The sequence below is a fragment of the Grus americana genome, chromosome 3, assembly GCF_028858705.1.
Source record: "Grus americana isolate bGruAme1 chromosome 3, bGruAme1.mat, whole genome shotgun sequence".
Lineage (NCBI taxonomy): Eukaryota > Metazoa > Chordata > Aves > Gruiformes > Gruidae > Grus > Grus americana.
Window position 1 is genome coordinate 8,309,601 of NC_072854.1, and position 22,749 is coordinate 8,332,349.

At 39.8% G+C, this 22,749-nt stretch overlaps 1 protein-coding gene across 2 annotated transcripts in view; it reads left to right on the top strand.

Annotated features, from left to right (window-relative positions):
* The first annotated feature begins 6,478 nt into the window (after positions 1–6,478).
* ATAD2B (ATPase family AAA domain containing 2B) overlaps positions 6,479–22,749 on the top strand; it is a 79,214-nt gene continuing 62,943 nt past the window's right edge. For both annotated transcript variants that reach the window (XM_054821319.1, XM_054821320.1), the window contains exons 1-2: positions 6,479–6,928; positions 21,738–21,892. In XM_054821319.1, coding sequence (XP_054677294.1) covers positions 6,773–6,928; positions 21,738–21,892 — 311 coding nt within the window. In that variant the 5' untranslated portion in view covers positions 6,479–6,772. The remainder of the gene's footprint in view (positions 6,929–21,737; positions 21,893–22,749) is intronic.

Genomic DNA, 22,749 nt, shown 5'->3' on the forward strand with positions numbered 1-22,749 from the left:
AAGTACATTGGCTCAATTTCATTAAACACAGAAGTTCAGAATATGCTCAACCCTTGCTCGGTGGCCCTTTCTGCAGAAATTTTATAGACCCAAAGGTAAGCGTAGAAGGAGGGAAGATTGGACTTAGCTGGTGTAATGATGCAGGCTTCCCAACTGCAATCACATATTGATTTAGAAGATTAGGTCTATTACTGGAAATCAGAGTACAGCTGGAGACATGCTGACCTACTACAATAGGAATCGGTGTCCTAGTGAATTTAGTGGTTTCTTAAAAGCTCTTCCAAGTACAGCTGTTCTCCCTCAGGACTGAAACTATTGACAAAGCATAGGAGTAAGAAAAATCTTAAGGAAGATATTACTGTGTCTTCAACTCCAGTATAACGTAAAAAATCAGTTTTTCTTAAAAGCCGGAAATTTTCAAGTCAGAGTGTTGTTACAATCAAGACGTCACTAAAATCCTTTTAGAATCTCTGCATTTTGTACAGCTTATTCTCTGGCAAGAAATAGTACACGAGATGAACAGACACAAATGGTTCTTTTCTTACTGTGTATTGAATAGAAGCAAACAGCCCAGACTGAGTTCGCTGAAAAAAAACTCTAACAGGGTATTCATGAGATGAATACAACCATCTCATGCCCCCTTTGTCAAGAGCGATCAGATGCACTGGTGTGGAAGATAGCAACAACCCCTGAACTTGTTTTATAATGTAGGAGTGAATCTCAGTGTTGACAAAGTAAAGCAGTGTTTCCAGCTGTCACCACCTATTCCGTCAAGGTCACAGAAGAACCAGCACACATAGTGTATCTAAAAACAAGCAGAAAATTAATTTTGAAGGGATATTTTTAAAGCATGCATTTAACAAGGTTAACCCGTGCCAGAGGAAGCCATCAGCTACCTATAATTAAACATCAGCACATCAGCTATATTGATTGACCTTAACTTGAGATAGCAGTTGTTGCCTGAAGCCTTTTTGAAGTATACGCATACAGAGCTGGGGCAGAATGGGAGGGAAATGGGACTGTAAAATAAACCGAACAGAATCTGGTTATTCTGTACTTGGTAATTCCATTGACAAAGACCGCACGTTCCTCTGCACAGTCTCCTTTTCCCACATGCTCCTTGCAGGAATGTTAAACCTTGTAGGCTGCCACATGGGAGAAGTAGCTTAAGGAACCGATGTTTCTGGAAAGTCAGCTCTGCAATGGAAAAGTGAGTCATTGTTTTATGGGAGATGTTGGGTGAATCAGCATTCATGAAGAGGGTGTTACCCCATACAGTGAAAGGAGTATCCACACATGCTGCTGGACTCTTGGACTGTAAATCCACAAGAAAAGTGAATATAGCTTCAATTTTAAAAGTAGCATAGAATGCGTAAAACCATGTAAAACTCAAGACAGCCTGAGCAACTGTTTGTACCAGATAACACACATTTGGAAATAACATATGATGTGAATTCTCAAAACAAAGACGCTTTTAAATGACAACGATGATATGGTAGTGTAGTTTATGTGAATCGTTCTTGGATGTGTAACAAGAAAACAGACTTCTAAAGCTAAGGTTTTCTGTGAGGACCAGGAAGATTTATGAGCAAATAATGTTTCCGATGGACTTCCCATGCGACCTTAATCAAGCCATTACATATTTGTATGCACCTAAAGCTTATCTACAAATGTGTTAATAAATGCTTATTTTTATTGTAAGCATTTTAGGGCAGTGTCTATTTTTTACTATAGAGCTATACATCACCCAGCATAGTAACAGGCTGGTGGTACCACTTTCATGTGATTAATGATCATAAACACCTAAGTGAGATGATTTGCCACTTTTGTCCAAGATGGAAGCAATTTACAGCCTGAATGATAGTGAAAAACAGACCCTGCAGATTCCTGGCTGACAATCTCATCAGCCTGTGAGTTTCACACAATTATTAGTATTAGAAAAACTATCTACTGTAACCTTAACTCAACGGGAAAAATGTTATGGAAGCTAATGGCTAGGTGTGATGGGAAGATAATTTTGAAATATTAGGAGTCTTACCACTCCCATATAATGTCATCTAAGAAATCTACTCTCTGATCCCGCTTTGAGTTGCAGTGATGTTATCTATTGTAGTGCGGAAAACAATCTTCAGATAGCTATGCTGATAACAGGACTGCATGTTATCTTTAATTCTAAAACATTACACATTTTAAAATTGTAACAGTAGTCTGCAAATGACGGGCCGTCTTTCATAACATGTGGAGCGACGGTATCACCTTACGTGTTCAAGTTCCAGATACTACCAATCTTGACTCCTGGACACTGCTTGTTTGATGTTTCCAAACTTATATCCCACAGGTATATCTCTGTAATGGACAATTCTCAAAGGAGAAAGCACACAGTCTTAATTTCCTAAGAACCCCTCGTGAAAGGACTTAGGGCAGGTTTACATGAGCCAGATCTCTTGTGAATCTTTTATATTTCAAGATTCAGCTGAAACCAGGATGAGTTGACAGCATGACAGAGAGAAGCACACAAGAGCTTATAAATAGAGTCCTGAAAAGATGATTTGATTTCCATTCTTTGGAATGTTGCAGCTATTCAGAGATACTGCAAAGTAATCTTTGGTAAATTGCCCATAATTGAAGCAAACCTGACTCACTGAATAGAGCCCTCTGGTCCTTACCAGGCTGAAACTCCCTACAAAAGTTCTGAATAAAGGATGAAGGACTTTTTCTTTTGTTGTAATGTGTTCCTAATTTCCTTGTAAAATAGGGACAGGTAGCAACAAAATCTTCCATCTCCAAATATTTCTTGTGCCATTAAATACTACTCACAGAGCAAACAAGGCTTTCCATCCTGGGTCATTTTTTAATGTCTTTTTGCGTCGCTAAGTCCCAATGAGATTTCATTCCCCAAGTCTTGTTTAATGGAAAGACATTCTTTTGCTCAAGTACTTTTTCATGTTTTTCCAATTTCCCAGTGGTGTACCTGCCACAGCAGACATTGTGGCTTCTTCTTAATACATGTTTCAGGTATCTTCATCTTCTTTTCCAAACAACTGGAGATAAAAGGGTGTCAAACACTGCTGTAAGCTTCACCATTTGTTATAAATTGGTTCCATTTGAAATATAGTCCTTCCCAATGGCTTCTATTTTGAGAAGCGTTTAGACGTCTGTAAGACCAAACTACAGATCTTGAAATTGAATCTTACTTGGAATGAGCTCTACAAAATTTTTACGTAATATTTGTGGAGTGTGGCTCCAATCCTTCTCCCCTTCCATTCTTCATCGTCTTTTGTCTTTTGCTACTCAGAGTTCTTACATTATTTTTTTCACAAAGCTTTTCTTGCATACAGAGTGCTGAAGAGGGTCAAAATAGGTTTTTTAATTCTGTTCTATCTTCATATGACATTCGAAACAAACATCAGATATAAAAAATGGGAACAAGTAAATTCTTGGATTAGTGAAATTACTCTAAATCCATTTCTACAGTAATTCTTTCATTGTTAAACCACATTTAAATCTCTAAGTATGTGTGATATACAATATTAATCTTATGTTAACGTGTTCTCTGTATTACAAACAAAAATTCCAAACAAAACTAACAAGCAAACCTTGTAATTTATGATTTATTAATTTATATTGTCAGTACTAAAAATGGTAATGGGGCTCATGTAGAAGCTATAAAGCCATAAGCTGTTTGAGTCACAATAACCAGTCACACGTTGTAAAAGGAACGAGACAACTAAGAAACCTGAAAATAAAACCATCTGTGAAAAACAATCTAGGGAGTAAACATCCAAACTGAAGCATGTCTTTACATGTTCCCTACTATGCTAACATAATGAGAATAAAGCACTAAAAATGTTCAAAGCAGTGAGCAGGGATTTTTAACTACATCAATCCCTCTACAAGAGTAGTCCCTCTGGCGTCATGAAGAGTACTCACTTGAGTATGGCTCACAGGATTGAGATCAGAACACTAAAAAAAAATAGAAAAAAGGACACAACTATGTTAAAAATATTAAGTAAATATAAAATAAATGGCTTTTAAATTGTGGGTTTTCTGTTTCTTCAAGCAGATCTGGATAGGCACCCAGGAAAATCAGTTTGCTTGCATAACGACCAAGTTTATTTTACTTTTAAGAAGTCATCAGCGTTCACGAGAGGAGTAGTGCTGGTTTGAATCAGGCATGTTGCAAACAGATGTTATGCAAGCTTCCCCAAACAGTCCTGCCAATGCATTGCAATCCTGAGTTATGACATTCACTACAACTGCTGCAGGCTGGGCCCTTTTTTGGGCCACAGATTGATGTGTTGGTTTTCCCAAAATGGGGATGATATTTTTTTGATGTATACAAAAACTTCAAGATCAACATATTATTTTTCATTTTCAGACCAACAGAATTTGGACACCATACCTGAATTACATGGCCTATCAGTAGTACAGGACAGAAATGGAAAAAAACCCATTATTTGTCATCATATGATTGTGACACTAATTCTTAGCAAACCTATCTCCAGGTTCATTCCCACAATGTGTTAGTAAGGGGCAGTCTCTTGCAGTTTCCTTCTATTCCTACTTTTGAAGGATAAAGGACATGATTTCCAAATGCCATTTTCAAAACCCATTCTTTAGCATACAAGTGTATGAAATGGCTGCATCCTTTCGTAACCTTTAAACAAATAAATGAAGAAACAAAGGATATGAAACATAACAAAACTAATCTCACAGAGCAGAACAACTATAAGTTTGAAAGACCTGGCAGATTCTTGAACAGGAGTTGAAGTACTGTTGATTAAAAGCTCTAAATAGGGAATGTCAGATGAGAAAAGGGTTATAGTTCCTTCTCTGAAGCACAGTGTATTTTGGAGTATCTCATAAAAATGAAAATTTGTCACTATTCACACTGAGTAAATTTTTGCTTGGAAATCTAAATAGCCCATTTTCTTATTACATATTCTAACATCATTGTTGCATATTTTATATTTTTAAGTACATGCTCTACCATACTTTTTCAGACTTCAGTCTTGAAAAGATGTGGGAGTATGCCAGTAAAGCAGAATAATAGTTTTTACATTTATTCTGCTTTACTAAAACATTATTGCACTTTCCATCTTTAAACAATAAAAATTCTTTGATAAAGCTTGCTTGAGCCTAATGGCCTGAGCCATGTGATCAGTAATTTTATACTATTCTTTTTTGTTAAAGAAGCAGAAAGCACTGAAATAACTTGCCCAGCAAGTCAGTGTCAAAATTAAAAGGCTGAGACTTTATCACCTATAGCTCCATGCTTGTATTATTTGGCTACGTTTCTTTTACAAAGTTTTTGGTTTCCAGGCTTATGTGCAGGCACTGTGATAAGTTCAATAAAGGGCAACAAGTTGTGGTGAGAGAGGAGTGATTCTGAGTGCGCATCAGCGAGAAGGGATTGGATTATAGCTCGTGAATAGTCTGAAAATGCATTTAGGCATCCAATGTACTGTAATACGTAGTAGTCGTCTTCCCTCTAAAATGCGTTTATTAGATCTGTGATAGGGGAGGGAGGCAAGAGAGAAATAAGCTTTCCAACGACTGAGCAATGAATATCAAGCACAAGCTGCGGCTACCAGACAAAATACAGATGTTATCGGTGACTTGTACGGCTGGTGAAGCAAGGGCGCATTCCTGATAGCCTGGCTATCAAGAGGATTTCTTAATAGTGAGACTCACCAGGCTGTGAAATAGTTTTCCACGTAAAATGGTGGAGATCCTATCCTTGGAGGATCCGTTTGCCTATGCTGTCATATCAGTGGCTGGGAAGAGCCCACCTGGGCGAGCAGAGCCGGCAGGCTCGGGTCCCCCGGGTCCCGGGGCAGAGCACCCTTTTCGGCTGTGAAGGGTGCCGCTTTTCAGCCCCCCGGCCTCGGGTAGCCCCTAACTCCTCACCTAAGCGCACCCTCCTCATCCCTCGGCTTCAGCCTTCAGGAGGCGGCGGCGGCTCCACCGCCCCGCCGGGTTACGCCGGCAGCGCCGGGGCAGGCCCGTCCAGCGGCTCGCCAGCTCCTGACAGGCTTCGGGCGGGTCACGGGCCTCAGTGGCCGCTCGGGCCTCGCTGAGCACCCGCCGCAGGGCCGGTGCCGCCGGCCGGGCTGCCCCGCTCCCCTCAGCCTGACAGGACAGCGCACCCCCCGCCCCGGCTCCCCTGGAAACCGCCCCGCCTGCTGTGCAGCCGGCAGCCGGCATCCCTCCGGTTGCGCGGGAAGCCCGCGGCCGTTCCCTCCCCGGGCACACGGCGGGAGAGCACAGCCAGGCACCCCACCGCCGCCTCGCTCCCGGGGGACCCCGTCGGGGGCCGCCGGACGCCACCTCCCCCACGACGGCCAGCGCCAGGCCCATAGAGCGCGCCGGCGCCGTGCTAGAACGTATACGGCGGGGGCCGCCTCGGCCTGCGCGCGGCGGCGGCAGCGCCGTAGCGCCCCCTGGCGGCAATTGACGGCCTCGCCACGGACCGAGGAGAGAAAGGGAGAAGGGACAGTAATGGCGGCCAGTTAGTGTGAGACTGAGCCGAGGAGGCGGCGGCAGCGACGGGAGGAGCCGGCGCGGGTCCGTCGGTGGCTCTGCCCGGCGGACCGGCTTCCCCAGAGGACTTTTTTTCCTTCCTCCCCCCTCCCCCCTTCCCCCTCTCCCTCCCCTTCCCCTCCCTACCCGAGCCCCCGCCTGTCCGCCCTCCCTCCTCCCTCCGCGCCGGCGGCGGCAGCGGCGGCGGCAGCACCGGCGGCGGCCCCCCGTGTCCCCCCTCCCCGGGGCCATGGTGAACACCAGGAAGAGCTCCTTGCGCCCCCTGGGCAAAGCGGCGGCCGCTGCGGCCGGAGCCGGCAGCCATTTCATTTCGTCCCGGACCCGCTCTTCCAAAAGGGGCACCAAGGCAGATGCGGCCGGGCTGGAAGAGACGGCGGCAGCGCGGGTAAGGACCGGGGGTTAACGGGGACGGGGCGGGAGAGAGGCGGGGGGGGGGACGGGACGACAGCGGCGGTGAGGGCCTTGGCTGGGGAGTCGCTGGGGACAGCGCCGCTGCTGCCGGGGGGGGGGGGGGGGGGAGCGCGGGTACGGGAGCTGGGGCGGCGGAGGGGGGGATTGCCGAGACGGCTGTCGGCTTGAGGGAAGGAGGAGAGACGGTGGAGCCGGCGGTGAGCCTGGGGTGAGGAGGGACCGTGGAGCCGGCGGGGCGCCCGGGGACGCGGGGGGCGGCTGCGGGAGAGCTGCCCGCCGTGTCCCAACTGGGGTTCCCTGTTCGGCGGGGTGAGGGCGGTCTCCGCCGGCGCGGCGAGAGACGCGGGCAGCTGACAGGGGCTGGGGGCGGCGGGGACACGGGAGGCGAAGTTGCTGCCCTGCTGCTGCCGGTCTCTGCGCCGGGCCGGGGCAGGCAGGGCCGGCGCGGCGGCGGCAGGCGGGGGTCCGGCAGCGGCGCGGGGCTCCCCCTGCGGCCGCTCCCGGCACTGCGCCGGCTGCCAGACAAAAGTTGGGAGCTGCGCCTGCAGCAACTTCGCAATCCTCGTTCCCTTTTATTTTTTTTTTTTTCCCCTTTCCCTAAATGACCTCGATTCAGCCGAAGCGGGTGTTCGCGGCGGCTTCGACGGGCGAAAGCTGATGTTTGAGAAAGGTCCCCCGGTTTTGTGATACACCCCCACCCCCAAGCGGGGAGGATGTAATTTTGCCGTCAGGTTGGAGGTGAATGCTTTGCCAACGTAACTTATTTTAATAGATTTGGTTGTACGGTCTAATGGCAAGTGAATTCTGCAGCCTGATTTGAAAAATTAAGATTTGGTAAATTCTAATTGGAAGAAAGAATTCGGGAGTCTCTTTTTTTTTTTTCCTTGTTGTTTCTAAACGGATGTGTTGACAACAACTGCATTTTTTAAAATTAGAAGCAGGGCTTTTTTTTCTTGATAAAACTACACACTTTGAAGATTTAAACTAGTGGTTATATTTGCCTCATCTGCATACATGTTTTGAAAGCAATGTAAATATGGAAGTGAAAATTGAGGGTCAAAACGTTTGACAGTCGTGCGCCAACTGACCGTGTCCCAGCCTCTGCTAAGGAGGAAGTTAATCAGACAAGTAGAAAAACAGCAATAGCAGCCAGAGGCAGATCAGAAGAATGACACCTGGAATTGTCAGAAAACCTTTTGCCCCATCCTTTTAGTTTTAAAATATTGGAAGAAAAAAAAATAACTAACTAGATATTCTGTACCTTCTGTGCTTCTCTTTCAGTTCTTTCATGCTTCACAGTTCTTCCCTTCTCCCCATCTGACTTTTCCTCATTGTCCCCTATTTTTCTTCCTTGTTTAATTTCATTAGACTCGTGGGGATGCAGCACCATTGCTGTAAAAAGCCATTCTGCTTGTTCTAGTGTTCAGTTTCTGTTTATTCATATCATGGGTCTTGTGGTTTGTGAGGCAAAGTTTGGCGTAACCCTTACTGGCTTACTTTGCAGGGAGTTTACTGCTGCTAAAAAAAAAAAGGTTGGGCTTTTTTCCAAGTATTTTTTGTCTATGAATAGTATTTTTGTACTGCACACCATTAAAATGTCTAAATTATGTTATTGTCATGGTGCAAGGAAAGGAGATTGTGCAAAATATTGTCATAAAATCTGTAGATACATCCCAGGATATTACCCATGCTTCTAAAATAGCATTTCTTCTAAAGTTAAGTGTATATTTTGGTGTGTGGGAATGGACTTGTTTTACTTCACAACAAATCTCATGCATTTGAGGTAGTTTTTTTTTTTTAAGATGTGATTGCCAAAGCTGAGCAGAAGTTATCCAGGAAGGGTTTTTTATTGTGGGATTGTTTTTTTTCTTTCCCTCAGTGATTTTTTTTTTTTAGTGTGTGTGTGTGTGTATATATATATCCCACTATATTTTAAAGTTGCCTTTGTACAACTGTTTTTATTCTTCAGATATAAGTATTTGTTAGCGATACAGTGTCTTTCTGAGCTCCTGAATCTTCTTGAAGTAGTGCCAGAGGAGGATTTCAGTGATTAGAACATGAATAAGTATAGCAGTAGGAAGACAAAGCCTTTGCTTTTGGAAGTGACTGTTGGGAGACAGATAGTGAGGTTGTGTTTTGTGTAGAAAGCTTACTGGGATCGTTTTCATGCAGTTGTATGTATTTTTTTCGATGTTGACTGTAACAGTTCGTCCTCTTGAAATCTTTCGTGTGTCACATCAGAAAACCAGCCTTACTACCAGCAGTTAATTGGGTTAATGGGCAGCTAGAGTTTGAAGCTCTGGCAGAGATGGTACGCTTCTTAATTGCACTATGTGACTAAATTTTCTTCCGTGGAGGTTCTGACTGGGACTCCCAGAGAAATGCTCTTCAGTGGCAATGCTTGTAATTACCTTTCAGAATGTATTTTAAAAGATCATCTATTTGTTCCTTATTAGCAACAAAAACTGAGTTAGTAATCTAATGGCATCCTGTGAGATGCTGATTAGACCAGATGAGGGGTTAGGAGTTGCCTTCCACCTCTTTTATATCTGTTTCCTTTTTCTTCCTTCTCCTTTTTCCCTCGCGGCTTTTTCTGGTATACATAGGGGGGTTTTTTTGTGGGGGTGTGTGTGTTTTTGCATACATTTACAAGGACAGGCTTGAATCCCTTCTCTCCCAAGAACTTGAGTTAAGTTTCTAGTCTTCCAGTTCAATGTTATGTTGAGTTACATATTAATAGTGTCCATTTCTGTTTGATCTGAATCTGGAAGCAACACACATTTGGTGGAAATGGGCCATAATCGTCTTAATGCCTTTATCATATCCTCTGTATTCCCTCTGTAGTACTTGCTTATTTTAGAGAAAGCAATGACGTCAGTCTTTGAAAAGTAAACTGTTTTGAATTATCGACTGGCAACCACGCATTCAGTGATTGAGATGAATACATGTGTGTCCACTGACCAGAAGCCAGATTAAAATGAACAAAATCCCTCACTAAATGGATCAAGGAGCCAAGAAGTTGATTCTCTGAAATGATGTCATAGAGTGCATAGAGAGGGTACGGAGAGGAAAAACTGTGCTTTGTTTTCTTCCTGCTTCCATGATTGATTTCTAAACTATTTAATAGAAATTGAAGCTTTCCATACAAAAATTTGTATTCCATCTTTATATAAATGATATGTATTTTTTTCTTTCTAGTATTAAAATTTGGGAAGTGTTGTGCCCTTATATTAAAGCATTCTGACAAGAAAAGTGCATCAAAATCTTCCATAGTTTTCAGAAACATGGAATCGTAACACAAGGTTTATAAATCCAGTGGATTTCATTCACACTATGAAAGAATCGAGGATACTGTGACCATAAATGGTTAAATTTGTGCTCTAGATTTGACAAATGTCTGATGTTTTCAGATACTGTGTTGTGATTATTGGTAACACTTATTTGACGATGGAGATGATTCTTCTCAGTCATCTCAAAATACAAATCAAAAATGTTGATGAAGAAAACTAATGGATTTATTGTGAAATAAACACTCTTAAATCATATCAGCGTATTAGTTAGACATTTTAGAAATGTATACAAGATTAGCTTAATTTAATTGGCCAAGAAAGCATTAGCAGTGCCTTAAGAGCTACTTGAGGGCACTGTGATAATTGTAACACGCGATCCTAGCTAAAAGTAGTACTGCCAACGTCGTTCAACTTACTCGGTGGCAACCTAGAGCTCTCCATTGTACTTAATTGCTAATAGGAGCAAACACGGACTTGAGGATTGACATCAAGTGCTGTAGTGTGTATAGGTATAAAGCTAAGCAGCATTTATGTGCTCTGTAATAATATATTTCAGTATCTCTTACTGTAATTTCACAGTCTGTAACAAATATTTTTTTCTGATTTCTGGATGATAATGCAGCTTTTGTAGCATAAGCTCATTGCTACGTTTTACCTCTTAAAAAGCCTTTAATGGTCAGCTGTTGAAAACATAGAAAATGAACTTTTAAAAAATATTATTATTTCTCTTGAAATACTAGCTTTAAACATACCCCTTAGAGCTTTCTAAAAATTAAATTTTCTTTTATGGAAGACCCTGATTCATATTAGCATATTTTGTCTTCTTTGCAAAGTGTCTTATGGTGTTCTGGATGTTCTGTGATTTAGAATAAAACTATAGAAAAAGTTCTTATGCTGGAAGATTTACACTTGCTGGCCAGCTGCATGTAAAGCTTTTCAGGGAAAAAAAAATCTCCTCTCAAATATCTGTGTTTTTAAAGAACTGTATTGTCTTACTGTTTGAGTTTATGGTAACATCAATAAAGGTGCTGAGGCTAATGCTTTTGCAGTTCTTTGAAATACATCCTGAAATATAGTGCCTTGTCAAGTTATTCCAAACAATTTCATTTAAAGGCAGATTCCCAAGAAAGCTCATCTTTTCAGTGCACAATAAAATGTTGGGTTTTTTCTGTTTCAGTGGTCTGCTGCTCTTTTGGGACTTAGCAGGAGAAAATCAGTGATCTAAAATGAATCGTGCAGTCTGTTCCTTGGTAGCATGGTATTAATACATCTGTGAACAGTGGGAAATTGAGCAATTGTTGGAAGCAATCTATGTCCAAGTTTCTGTCAAAATACCATACAGTCAGCATTTGTAATCCTTCCATGTTTCCAAAGGGGTGTCCTGAGTTTGAATTCTTCCTGTGTGTCTTGCCAAATCAGTCTGGGCCACTATCAGAGAAGTCAGGACACCTCCGAAGTGTACAGGGTTTGTTTGAGGTGGCCATTGCGCATCCTGTTAGAAGCTGGCTGTCTTTGCTGTCACGCTGTTACAGCAGCCTTAAAAAGGAAGCAATTTAAGGACTAACCCAGTGAGTGAATAAGACCTCCAAAGAATATACAGGAAATGGTGTTGATGTTTGGTGTGCTGCATTGCTTCCTCTGAATATTGGGCTTGTCCCAGAGTAATATGAATAAAAGCTGCTTCTCCAACTACTGTCTCTCAGTTTAAACTTCAAGCAGAAAGCTTAACCCATTGCCATGAGAGATCCCATGACAGTTTTGCAAGTGTGGCATACAGCTTGGGGTTATGCAAGATAATTAGCTCAGGTAATTACATTCTGATCGCCTCCATCCCCCTGCAGTTTCAGTTGGATGTGGTACAGTTTTACACATCCTGCCCTAAATTGTCGGGTATCTGCTATACTGTGGAAAAGTTTTCATTCCAATCTAATGATGCTTTAAATGATTTCCACCTAAAACTTTATAAAACCCTTCTCAAACCAAAGCATCCAGCAAATAGGCATCAGTGAGCTGAAGCTTTCACTGCTTGGTTTTTGTAGCTGTGACTGTTTTGAAGGTTGCTGATCATTTATTAGATGTTTTAGTTCTAATGTATTACTTCATGTGTGGGTAATATCACTCAGGAACCCACTTGCAAAGGGAGCTGACAATATTTTTTCAGCCTTCTTCATCCTATTTTTTTTTGGTACTCTTCATGCATTGCTGCTTTTTCTAAACAATTTTTCTGTCTCTGAGTTTACTCTTGAAATATCGTCTTTATTACCTTTGATGGAATTTTCATGGTTTATTTTAACCATTAATTTTGCCTTAAATTGTTCAACTGTTGTTTTGCATTTATACTTGCTTGGACTCTTTTCCTGAATAAATTTAATTTCTTCTTGCTTGGTAGCTATTAAAACAGGCCACTTTTCAACCAGTTGTAAGATTAATGTGTTATCTTCTGTAAGCTTTTCCATTTTGGACTGCTAAGTATGTGTATGCTCTAGTAGCTTCAACTCCAGTTGAACCAGGTGTAAAGGAGGTAGCTTTAGTACTCTTATCAGAAATACAGAATTTATGAGCTTGTCCAAGTTCCATGGGTTTTGTAGCCTGTTCTGAATTTTGTGGTTTTATCTTTATGATTCTAGTCATGTACATTAATGACCTAACTAATGTAAAGCTTTGGTGGAAAGTCTGTGTTGCACTTGGAGCAGATGCTTCGATTTGGGCTTTTTCATAATTTGGGAGGTGGGCTTTTTGCTTTTCTCCAACCTCCGTCAATTGCTTCATTTTAAGTAGATAAGTAGTTGAGCTGAGCTATTTAAATAACCTGAAATGAAGAAGCTGTTCTTTCTGTACACGTGGAAGGGATTACTTGCATTGAAATTTGTTGCAATGCTTCAGCAATCCCTCATTCCAAATACTTAATAACTACCTTCTATTATTTCTCTGATTTATCTTTCAGACCTTGAATGTTGTTTTTATTATGATTTAAATTTCAATGCATCATTCTTAAGATTTCATATTACAATTTAAATTTGTTTTTTCTTTTGAAATACTGTCTTCAAGTGCATTGTAGCTAGAGATACAGAAGTGTTTTTAATCCCACGTTTTTTCAACAGAAGGCGACCTTCCTCTTAGCTTCACTTGCTACAGACACTTCCTTGCTTAATTTACAGAGTCAATGACCTGGTCATGTGCGGACCTTGGGGAGCCCTCTGGTCCAGGAGTTCTCTCTGTTCTCCTACTCGTTATGCTCATTCAGATCATTCTGCTTCTTTATTTAGGTTTATAGTAGTACTAAAAGGAGGCCGTGTCCTCCAGACTGTCTTTGGATGGGATTGTTCAGCAGAAACAAGATGGATTTTTGTGGACTAAGGGTAGGAAAAAAAGTTGTTTGAATGTTTTCATTTTTTCCACTTCTGAACTGTAATCATTCTCAAATGTTTACATAAATATAATTTTTCTTTAAAAGTCTTCCTTAACAGAATCTAGACACTCATGGAAATGGTTAATGCATTTCTGATTAAAACTGTCTTGCCATTAGTATTCCTTCAGTGTTAAATTAGGAAGATCAGAGGTTTTAAAAACTTCTGATATATGGATCTTCTAGAAAAATTTCTGAGTGAGGTATGGACCCCCATACAGCAAATAGAGACCTCTTCTCAGTAGACTTGCTCTTCTGAGGGTGTGTGATTTCACGTGTGCTGCAAGCTGTTAACTCTGCAGTTGTGAAAACGAATTGACTTGCCAATATTAATGCTTGTCTGGCCATTTGATCAGCTGGATCAGGTTACTGGTCCAGCTGAAACTAACCCTCCTGCTTCTCTTTACCTCCCCTCCATCCCTGTGATTTGATTATCAGCTGAAAATTCACAACATCACCCTAATTTTCCTGAAGGCACAAAGGAGGGGAAATTTCATGGTGGAGATGCTTGGAGCAGGGCAGTGATGATGGGTGGAGGACAAACCTCAGCTTGCTATTTATGGGCGCTCTAATAGTTTGGCAGAGGCTGCTCTGTAGCACTCTCTCCCTTTATTTCATGAACCTACATGTAGCAAGAAACTACAAGATTGCAAGAATTTTTTGGATGTCAGATCAACAGGCATTGAAAGGCACTCAACCCGGATACAAATGGGTGTCTTTTTCTGTTACAGGCAGGAGGAATGGTTGCAAGTGTGACAGTACACAATAAACAGTGTTGTAGGTAGCGGTTTCTATTTTTAACTTGTAAACCTTTAACTTTTCTGGAAAGCTTTCATATTTATTAAATAACTTGAATTCTAGAACTGAAGAGTTCTAGGAAATAAAATGAAAATCTAGTGAAAGAATGAAAGCAGATCTTCTCATGCAAAAAATATATTTTTTCACCTGAATAAGTCAGGAAGAATTTATTCTTCTGAAAAAGTCTAGATGATGGTATTCTCTATATTCTTAATGGCTACTATTGAGCATTGTTTATTGGGGGGGAAAAAAATTCACATAAGCTGAATGTTAGAAGAATTTAGATCATCCTGCAACTGAGACATTCTTTACTATCATTATCACCAGTGAAATACAGCATTAATAGTTGTTTATTCCAAGATCATCAAGCACTTAAGCATGAATCTTCTGATTTTTTTCCTTAACACCTGTGGAGTGCCAATGTTTGATAAATGATTGTGCGCAAACAAATGGAAATTAGAGAACTGTGACCAGAAGATGGGTTCTTTTAAGCCAACTTTGTCTCTTTTCAAGCTATTGGTAAGGTTAACACACAAAGTCCTTAATGAAACCTGAAGTCCTTAGTAAAGTAGTTAATATGCTTTAATCTAAATACATTTTTTTCTCAGCTTCTTGTCATTTGAAGGCACGGGCAGTATACTTACACTGGATTTTTAGGACACAAAGGCATATGTTTAGCATGCAGCAGTACATAGTGAACCGACATGAATAGAGTCTGCTGTATTACGCTGCGACTTGGAGTTGAGTCATGTTGTCTTCTTCCCCAAGACAAGTGTATCAGGTCTTACCTCTTCCCACCAAGCAGGTAGTCCGTCCTCCTATAGAAGAGGAGCTCCTGAGGATGTGTTGGTGCTGGAGAGAGTGGGTAGTGCAATGTGTCATCCTGAAATTAGGACATAGTGCAGATGTGTAAGGCAAGGTGTGGTCCCGTGTTTGAGCACGCTGATGAGAGTGTTTCAGCTACGGAAAATTTGTTCTGAGCATAAGGACAGTTTTAGTCCTTTTTTTTGGGGGGGGTGTGTGTGTGTGAAGATGCTATAAAGGAAAGTGGTGAACTTAAAAAAAAATATTGAATGGATCTGCTAGATTCTGGTCAAATGACATTATTGCAGTCATAGTAGAAAATTTGTTTGATCTAGTTACTAGAACTTGGAACCAAATAAGAGTGAAACTAGAAATATCTCAAAGAGATTGTGAAGTCTTTTGATTTTTTTTAAATTGCTTCGTATGCCTAGCCCAAAAATGGATAGGAAGGATACCTAGCTCTTACCTAACTTTCATTAATAGATCTTAAAGTAGATCTTTAATGCAATAAATTTGTAGAAGTTAATGTTTTAATCCATATTTTTTACCTTTGCAGAAACTGATACACAAGGGAGCAAGTGGCTTATCCAGAATAACTGGACAGAGAGATAGAGAGTGGTTTTGGTGTATTTATTGGTATGTTTGAAATGGCGTTATAGTTTAAATGCAGAGAAATCAAGTTATTTGTTAACTGAATAGTTATCTGAGGGCAAAGATGAGTGATCAGCTTAACTAATTGGTACACTGGGGACACAATCACATTTTTTTCATGAATACAAGTTTTATTTTGGAAAGACAACTTTTATCTTTTTATACCAGTGGGATAAAAATGTTTTTTAAATGCATTAACTATCCCTGAGTATGTATTTTATTTCTTTTAATGGACAACCCATTTCCACAGGAACTTTGCATGAACTGGTAGGGGAAAAGGTAGATCAGATTCTTTTCAGGTGTACTTTTAAAATATTAATCCAGATTATTAATATTCTGGGACACCTGAGAAGATGTGGTGTTATTCACAAGATACATTTTAGATTATGTTAGAAGTAACTGGAGGACCTGGATTCAGTTTCTCCAAAGTTAGTAAAAATAAGATTGAGAAATGTCTGAAGTCGTTGTCTTTTCAGAGTGTCAAATAGAGAGGAAAAAATTACTTTTAAATGTCAGAAGCTAAGAATTAACTAAAGTTAGAAGTAGAGGTTTTTGAAAACCTGTAGCTGAAACATATGACTTGCAAATGTTTATTTCGTTAAGACAAAAGCAAATTTCAGGGTGTTTTATGCTTGTTCAGTGGGTCAAAAAGAAAAATGAATTAAAATAGTTTGTGCTTTTAATAAAATGCAGAGGAATAGGACCGATCAGTTGAAGATTGAGTGTCAGTGTGTCTTAATTTCGTATCTTAGACATGGGAAGAGGCCGTGGAAAAGAGGAACACATAGATGCTGAAAAGTTTAAAACACTAGGTTGAAAACCCTCATGTCTGATTTGTGAAGTCGTATGAGCAATCGTGGTAACTTTCTGGGTGCGGCAGAGAGTTAGTCAGAAGAAGGGTGTGACCCACAAAATATATGGCAGGGAGAGCAAGTTTGACCATGGTGGAAAACTCAGATACTCATGTCTGCATACCTGTGTTTTAATACAGCTGAACCTGTGGCAAACCAGATGGAGTTTTTTTCAGAAATTGCAAGGTGTGGTTGTGGTTTGGATGTTATGCCATCCATACTCAAAAACTCAATGAACTTGCATTCATGTACTTGGAGATGACAGTGATAGAGGTGGTTTGTACTTATCCTGTATTACCAAGACTGCTGGATTATGGTTTTCTTGGAAAATTCAGCAGTGTAGCAAGGAGTTCTTTAGATATTCTCGTGGCCAGGAGATTCACCTTACTTAAACTGAAGAAACAAAAAAACCCTCTTCCTTCCCCTTCAATGTGTTAGTAGTAGTCTTTGTATTCTAACTTGAAAATTAATCAGCTGTCATGCTGTAGCTAGCTGGTCCCTGTGATATATCTGAAGGCAAGCCCTTGTTGGTGAGGACTCCCTTGGTATGTGTGTCCTTCAGTCATGCTGAAAGACTGTAAGGGTGCGTAGTCATTTTTTTTCCTAAGCAGATAGATTGAGAAGGAAGAAGTCAGTTTGATTCACTGATTTCTAGTTTGTGTTCTTTCAAAACTAAAGGACTTGTCTCTAAATGTTATAAATAAGGCTCTGGTAGTATCAAATTATTATTTTGAAATTTAGGGATGAATATGGAAGGGGCTGCAGGTAATATTGTATATCAGTGTTTTTGTAGCTTGTTCATGAATGTGTGTATTATTATAAACATTTTTTCCATCTTTCTGCTTTTCATACAAAGTAGAGAAAACAGAGAGAGAAGTATGCAGCTATATTTGTTTATTGCCTTATTTACTTACTCATTTTAGATTTGGTTTCTAGATTTATCACTACCATCATTCAGCTGCTTTCAGTGGAGGTGTGTTACCAGAGCTTGCCCCACTACCTCTGCAAGACTCTTGCTGTTGAATCTTAGCTCAACAGCTAATTTGCAGTATTCATGCAGCTGTCACATTCCATTTTACTCTTGAACCCAAAGATAATGAAGGCCATGTTTTGCCAGTCTAAACCACGGATGGTGTCCTGTTAACTCCAGTTATTTCCTTACTATTAGTGAGAGTTCTTCCCATGAGAGCTGTGCTGGGTTCTGGTTGTTCTGGATCACAACTGGAGTTTGGTGGGTCTCTCATTTCTGTTAGATCAATACAGTTGCACTGAATTTTGTTTACCTCTTTGTACTTTCTGACACTATGTAAACTCATTTTTTGATTCTTCTGTGTTTGCTTTTTCTTTGTGGCTTTGTTATGTTTTCAGGCAATTTCTGACATGATTAAGATTTTATTAATTCGTATTCTCTGTGTTCTCTCAGCATGTGAGTGCATTTGCTTCAGTGCCAATGTTTCATTAGGAGCTTTGAGTTCACTGCATTGGTTCCTACTTCTGCAATTGCATTATTAATTTCTTAATTTTTAAGTTTGATGCTTGTATCATACATTTCTCTTTCTAGTCCCAGAACATTTTCATGATGTGTACTGTTAAGTAATAAGTTTCTGGGTTGAAACTGAAGTACTATTTTTAATCATTAAAGTTATAAATGGTTTGAGACCCAGTTACTTGAGGGAGCAAGTTGAGTGCAGTGGAATCGTTAGACCTCTTTTTCTATAAATGGGAGGAAGCAGTGGATAGACTGTTCTCTGTAAAGGCTTCTCAAATTGAAATTAATTTCTTTTCTTGTTCTAGCATATCCCAGTTTGTCTAATCTCTTGAGTGTAATGAAAGCTCCATCTCCATATTTTACCGTAGGTAGGTGAAAGTTTTGGATGGCAGTCTAGGTGTGATTTGATTCTCTAGAGCTTGAATTTTAACTGGAAAATGGAGCTTGGATTCTTGTTAAAATTTCAGTGATTTCTCATTTCAATGTCACTACTTCGCATTAAAACATTTTATGTGTTCATGCATCTTCTGCAGCGGGTGTACTAATTTAAGTTAGTATTTGGGCTTGACTGTCTGAAAATTTAGACTTGCTTTGTACTTGCTAAGTTACTGTGTAGAGTTAATAAGCAGTTAAACAAAGTTAAACAAAGAATAACCAGAAATTATTACCTCTGTTAAGTAAACCCCTGCATTGCTACTCTACTTCCTTAGGCAACTGCACTGATGTGATCGCATTGACTCAGCCTGCCCTTCCAGTTTTTGAAGCTATTGGCCAGTCTGATCATTCGGCAGTATTAGAGATCTTAAAGATACTCAGCTTTTATAAATTTTGTGATTACTAGCAACTCAGTAGCAGAGGGAAACCTGAAGTGGCAGATTTTTGTCTTCAGGTTAATAGCTAATATTTTGTGGCAGCACGTAGCTCAGAAGTAACTACATCGCTGTATTGCCTTTGACCAATATATAGCCAAAACGAAGGAGGAATACCAGCTAATTCTGAGACTTGGGACTGGAGGCAGGGAACTGGAGGAAATGCAGAGAAAGGTGGTCATAGAAGACCTGGGAGGAGTTAGAATTTTTGCATGGGAAGGGGTAGAGATTCAGTATAGTAACCTATGCACTATTAATTTCACTGCTCACAAAATAGCTTTAATGTTAGCCCTCATAAAGCTTCGCTACATGCTTGTTCCTCTTTCTTAGCTTAATTTTCTCTGTCTCGCCTAGCCGGTTTAAAACTGGTTCTGTGGCTTACCTTGAAACTCCGCTTTTATCTTGCGCAGAGTAGCTCTTTTAATTTCAGAAAGTAGTTACTAAAATTGACTTAGCAGTGATATATTTCTCTAAGTCCACAAATAGACTTGTGGCTGATTAAAGCACAAAGTACATACACAAATGCTTGCAGTATTCAGAAGCGAGTATGTACACTATTAACATTTTGTGAAAAGTTGGTATTTTGTAGTTGCAGAGTGTTCTGGAAAACAGCTGGGTGGCTGCCTGTGTATTTTACAGTGCTGTGCAAGGTGTAGGTGTATTTAGGAATGGGGGTACTTACCTCTGCTCCCACTTTGACTAAGTCTTAGGTTTAGATCCCATTAATTATGATCTTCTAGTATAGATATGATTTTGAGTTATATTGATGTACATCCTGAAGAAGTGAAATAACGATGAAGAAAAAAGCGTGGGTTTTATTTTGGGTTTTTTACTAGGATTAAATAAGTCCTAGGATTGAATCTTAATACAGATGTCTCTCTTACCCTGGATTTACCTTGACAGGCTAAAAATTATCAAAGTTAAACCTACTTTTGAAATGGGATGTGAACATGGGCTGGTTAGCATTTAATACTAGTTTTTAGTACTTAGTATTTTTAGTATTATCAAAAGTATTTACATTTATAGTATAAATAAAAATCGCATATAGCATACTCAGTAAATAAATACTATGTCATAATGAATACCGTATTTATTAATTTATTAGTAGTATTGTAAGTATTTAGTATTTGTTAAAAATATATACTGGGGGACAAAATGTTAAGGCGTGATGCAGACAACCTATTTCACTTGCAGCTTTCTGTTTCTGCAGACAGTGGTCCTGTCCTCACCTCGGGTTCTTTTTCTTGCACTATCTTTTGTACTTGTCTGATCCCTCAGTGAAATGATTCAGCTCACTAAGCAGGTAGGAAGCTAATCTAACAGAAGGAAAGTGAACTTTTGAAGCTTTAGTGAGCTGATTTGGTTTATGGGTGGGTCAGAGCAACATCAGAAGATCAGAGGAGGTTGGAGTGGTGCTGTGTAGCCAGGCCAGGGAATGCATGGGCCAGTCCCCGGGTTCAGTGGTGCTGAGCTGTCTTGTCGGACTGCACCCGTACATTTGAATTTCTTTGGGCTTTGCCATTTTCTAAATATTGTGCTGTGATAGTCTGTTTTGCTCCTTTAAGAAAAATACTTTTTAAAAAAAACTTTCTTGAGTACGTGAGACATCATGATGTTGAATTATCTGGAGTACAAATCAGATTGTTGTTGTTAATAAGCCTGATGAACAAAGAGGACTTCCATGATCATCTCCTTGCATATAAGTAAAATTGTCTTTTGTTCTTAGCTTAAGTGCTTACTGACAATTCCTGGACCTTAATATTTGGAAATTGGTTACTCTGTTGTTGCAAGAGATGATACTTAATTTTTTAATCAGGACTGTTTCCATGTTATTTATAGAATCTTGGTTGTGGGGGTTTTTTTTGTAGTTCACCTTAATAGAAGCAGATCCTCCAAAGTTTGTTGTCTGTCCACTTCTTATGTACAGCTCTGAGGTTGTCCCTTGCTGCTATCTTTGAGTTTCTGCCTACCTTACCTCTGATAAGTGCAACAGGAAAAAAACACCCTACCTCCAGTAGAGTTTAGGTGCTGCTTAAAGGTGTTAAGACTAATGCTGTTAATGTGTATAATGCTGTTAATGAACACATTCGACAAAAAGTGCCGTAAAAGTGTAGAGTCCACTTTCAGTTACTCCAAGCTGTGTGTTTGACAGACTAAAGAAGAGAACAGAGTGTTACAAAACTCTTACAAGAAGGAGGAACTTAATGTGACTGTTTAAGCATTTTAAAGACAAAGATAATGTCATTAGAATAAATTCTGCTATGTTTCTGAGTATCTTAATTTTCCTCAGTCCTTTTTTCTCTTTATTGCACTATTAGTTCCTTTGCAAGTAGTATGAGAGTAGCAGTGTCATGTATGATATACAAAATACAGTGGGTCAGAGAAACAGAATGCCTGTTCAGAAGTAAATGTAAAATATTACAGAAAAGTCTAATATTTACATTTAAATATTTTCGTAGTTTCCAGTAATGTTTTCAGAATAAACATTTTTAATAATTCACACAAGCTGGTTACTGAGAGTGTGATAGAGACTTCCCTTTTAACTGAGCTTGTTTCCTCTTCCTCTGTAAGGATATGTACGGATGAGCCAATTAAGTATGGTCTGATGCTTTTCTTTCTTTTCAGAAAGATGAAGGTAGTGATGCTAGTTTGAGTGATAGCCACATATCTCCTCCCGCCAAACGTACCTCAAAACATGCTGATCCTGTGTGCAAAGACAAATCAAAATCACGCAGTACTGGGCAGCGAGAGGAATGGAGCATCTCAACTGGACAGTCCAGGTAACTTGGTGCCAAGAGAAAAATGAAATCCTAACAATTTCTCCTGTATTGTTAACCTGCTTACACTATTTCTGCAGTTAGCTGCAGCTCATGCTTGAGAGTGTGCTTTTGAAGTGTGTTATTTTTGTACAATTTTCTTTTAGTTTAAGACTCCAGGAACTTGGGTTGCATCAGTCTTCTGATCTCTGTGTTTCCTTTCCATGCAAATTTGTGCAAAAATGGAAAGTAATTTTATTTGAGATGCAGTCTGAATTCTAGATTCTTGATACATCCGAATTTAGTGACTTAATTGGTATTTTTATGTACTCAAGCTCTAAGACGACTTGACATTTTAATTAGGAAATCAGTATTATCATCTTTAGGGAATGCATAATGGTCAAGTTTCTTTCCATTGTTGTTTTCAGCCTCTCTTCCCTGTTTGGTTATAAGGACTCAAATTACTATATTGTATTAAATATAGCCTCAATCCTGCCACATTTTTATAACTCGAAAGAGAAGTAATTTCATTTTATAACTCTGATTAATCAATATTTTACAAAGCATTCTTGTATTCATAAGGTTCTTCACATGATTACAAGTAATTATGAGGCAGTGTAGACAGTATGTTCCTGGGTCGTGAACTTTCAGTTAATACTCATTCTTTTGTAGATACATATTTCGTTTTTATGTACAAATCAAAATCATTCTTTCAGTGCTTTGTATGTAAGAATGACTGTAGTTCACTACTGGACTGTTGTCTGCTAGGATGAAGTATATTTAAAAACTATGTAAATCTTAAAATAGATCTCTGTATTTTTCCCTTTTAAAACAGAATAAATTAAATATAGCATATTATGTGCCATGGTCATCTGGGAATG